This window comes from Sphaeroforma arctica (assembly GCF_001186125.1).
Source record: "Sphaeroforma arctica JP610 unplaced genomic scaffold supercont1.236, whole genome shotgun sequence".
Classification (NCBI taxonomy): Eukaryota; class Ichthyosporea; order Ichthyophonida; genus Sphaeroforma; species Sphaeroforma arctica.
Genome location: NW_014040322.1, coordinates 27,997 through 30,883, shown reverse-complemented (window position 1 = coordinate 30,883; position 2,887 = coordinate 27,997). Strand labels below are relative to the sequence as shown.

Here is a 2,887-nt window from a genome sequence, read left to right as displayed (position 1 = left end):
ACACACACACACATATATATATATATATATATATATATATATAATACAACTGAATGGAAGCCACAAATTTATTACCTTTTATAATTTTTTGAGGTTTTGTCGACCATATTTCGAGACTTCAATAAAGGACATTCCATCCGAATCATACATCTGATATCGAAATACTATAAATGAATGCTTTATTGACATCCAAAATCGCTGAATGTTATGTTATAGTAGACACCCAAAATCACTGAATGTTTTATTGGCATCCAAAACTACTTACAGTTATAAAACAACTGATGTCTGATTGAAAACACAACCTTATGAGAAGGGACTGGTGCGATGTCTTGGTACGGACTAGTATACCAGTCTTAGAAGAGGCTTTCACATTTGATACAGTACTATGTGTACATAATCATATTTGCAGCTGTGGAGCAGAACACAAGTAAGGAGTGCGGGAGAACAAACCACTCGTACGACAAAACAGTTATCTGTACGAGCAGTCAATTCCACAGCCTCTGCAGACATATGAAAGCGCTACAGAAGTAAGACACAGAACCAGAGTATATCTAAGCCTAAGAACCTAAAATAGATCATTACCAAGACTCCTACAATATTTTGATGTAAATACATGTATGTACAAAAGCTGCGCTAAAAACACCCTAGAGTATCTATATGTATGTATGTAAAAGAACCCCTACGACAAACTATGCGTGAGCTCTAAGGTATCACTGACACTATCAGTAACATCCTTCAGGCTCACATGCATCGTATGCGTGTCCATAAGTCCGTACAATCCACTCTTTACACTAGCCGTGTGTTCTTCCGAGAAGGATATGTACGCCCTTGCTTTCAACACCTTATAACCCGCGAAAGGTGCGTGTACCACGTCGCTATCGAGGTCGTCTATATTACAGTTGAGGCTCGCAAACGTGGCCGAGATCTCTGTGAGGGTCGTGGCCTCGTTCGGGCCTTCGAAAGTGCACATATACGACCGTCTGCGTTCACCGTCTATGGGCGGGGGTTGGGGGGATGCACTTCGTATACTCACCTGTGTAGTGTATGACAATGTATATTTATATATGGAGGAAAATTAGTTTACGAATGAAGAATCGCTTTTAGCTTGCAGAATCCCACCATTTGCATGTAACTTCACGCCTATGAAGTTTGAGGTGTATACACAGTAGAAGAACTGCGTTTACTCATCCGTATTTGTATGTTTACACCCGTACATACACACACAAATATGATATATATATGTTCGCGCTTAGTATACAGATTCCCCTACTTCATACTTTAATGTGAGACGCATTTGTAAACGCGCTCTCACACAGAAAAAGCACTGAGCAAATTCACCTGCGTATGCATGCGTGTATGCATGTATGAACAATATAAATATATTATATATGTGAACCTCTAATTCTTATCGCGTGCTGTGGGCGATGCATGCATGTAGAAGTGTGTATATCGATAAAACAAAGCGTTTTTGATCTCAATTGAAGCTGTTTGTAGGGTAGTGCGCTTGAACTCGCATTGTATTTATTCGTAGACCCCCGTATCTTATAAACAAGTCATCAAGAACAAATATATACACACATAAGTATTCTCACTTCGCATTGTCACCGAACACCATACACAATGGCGTACATACTACTAACAAGTCAACACACCTACATAACTCCAGGTATGTAGTCTCAATATATCCACGCTACGAAAAGATACACACACAAAAACTGAGCCAAGCGAACTAATCGCGTCGAGCACACACGCCCCGAGAATCACCGAATTCAAGTACATCACACAGCTTCCCGAGCCAGTATTCACAACGTTATATGGAAACAAACTGGCTGCGCCAACATAAAGAGAGCACAAACAACGATACGTACCGCATAATTTGGTAAGTCCGTATTCAAGGCTGTAAGTAGGCCTGTGTTGTAGGGCTTATTCAGGTCGACGTGTGCAATGACTGCAAACTCGCCGGCCTGTAGGAAGCATGAAAATACAGGTACGTCAGAATCCAGGCGGTGAAAGATCAAAAGTACATGTCATGGTTTGCAAATGAAATAGAACAATATGATGGCTGTGGACGCCTCCGATAACGAGTTGGGCGCTAGATACAATACGTATGTACTTGTTTGCCAATAGCCCTACGGATGTGTGTGGATAAGGTACCGACAAATACATTACTAGCAACTGCAAATATTCAACACAAATAGCTTTTATACAGAGGCGTGCCTGTTAAACAGCAATATCAGTCGCATTTCATATAGTCAACACAATAGGTCACAGTGAACAAGAGTGTAGAAGTGGTGCACAGCGCAAGACGACAAATACCATTTCCGCATGCAACGCAACATCCTCCGCTATATCTTGCAAATGTATGTAACTAATGTAGGTGCGTCATTTATACATATAAAAACCTAACAATCGCATAACGATCACATGACTGTAATCACCAACAAAGTACAGAGTGCATTAATGATACACTAGCAGAAACACTAGTAGCCATCACATACCAGACGGGCCATTTTACTCTTGAGAACGCAGCCATCGAATTCTGTTAAGCGCTTGGTGAGCGCAGCGACGATACCGATGTGATCCGTTCCAGAGATAGTCACAACAAGCGAACGAGATTTTGCTGAGGGCTCGCCTGAAAAATGAGATAGACAAGTTTAGATCAATCCGGTACATGGTATCAGTATCTATCTCAGATTTAGACCGTATACTTCAAGTGTTTCATTAATGAACGTTTTGTAACATGCAGGAAGTGTACCCGTTTGCATTCTAAAATTCGAACTAAACCATATTGTATTCAAGAGCTCAATATTATATGTTGGCAACCCACAGTCTCCACTAGCGATAATATATATATATATATATATAAATTATTATAATTATATATATG

The 2,887-nt window shown here is 40.2% G+C and overlaps 1 protein-coding gene across 1 annotated transcript in view; it reads right to left on the bottom strand.

Annotated features, from left to right (window-relative positions):
* Window positions 1-176: 176 nt before the first annotated feature.
* The window catches only part of SARC_04292 (hypothetical protein), a 4,032-nt gene continuing 1,321 nt past the window's right edge, over window positions 177-2,887 (bottom strand). Inside the window, exons 2-4 of the mRNA XM_014301878.1 lie at window positions 2,499-2,632; window positions 1,869-1,964; window positions 177-1,033 (exon numbers count right to left, since the gene is read on the bottom strand). Of these exons, the coding sequence (XP_014157353.1) occupies window positions 680-1,033; window positions 1,869-1,964; window positions 2,499-2,632 (584 nt within the window). The 3' untranslated portion in view covers window positions 177-679. The remainder of the gene's footprint in view (window positions 1,034-1,868; window positions 1,965-2,498; window positions 2,633-2,887) is intronic.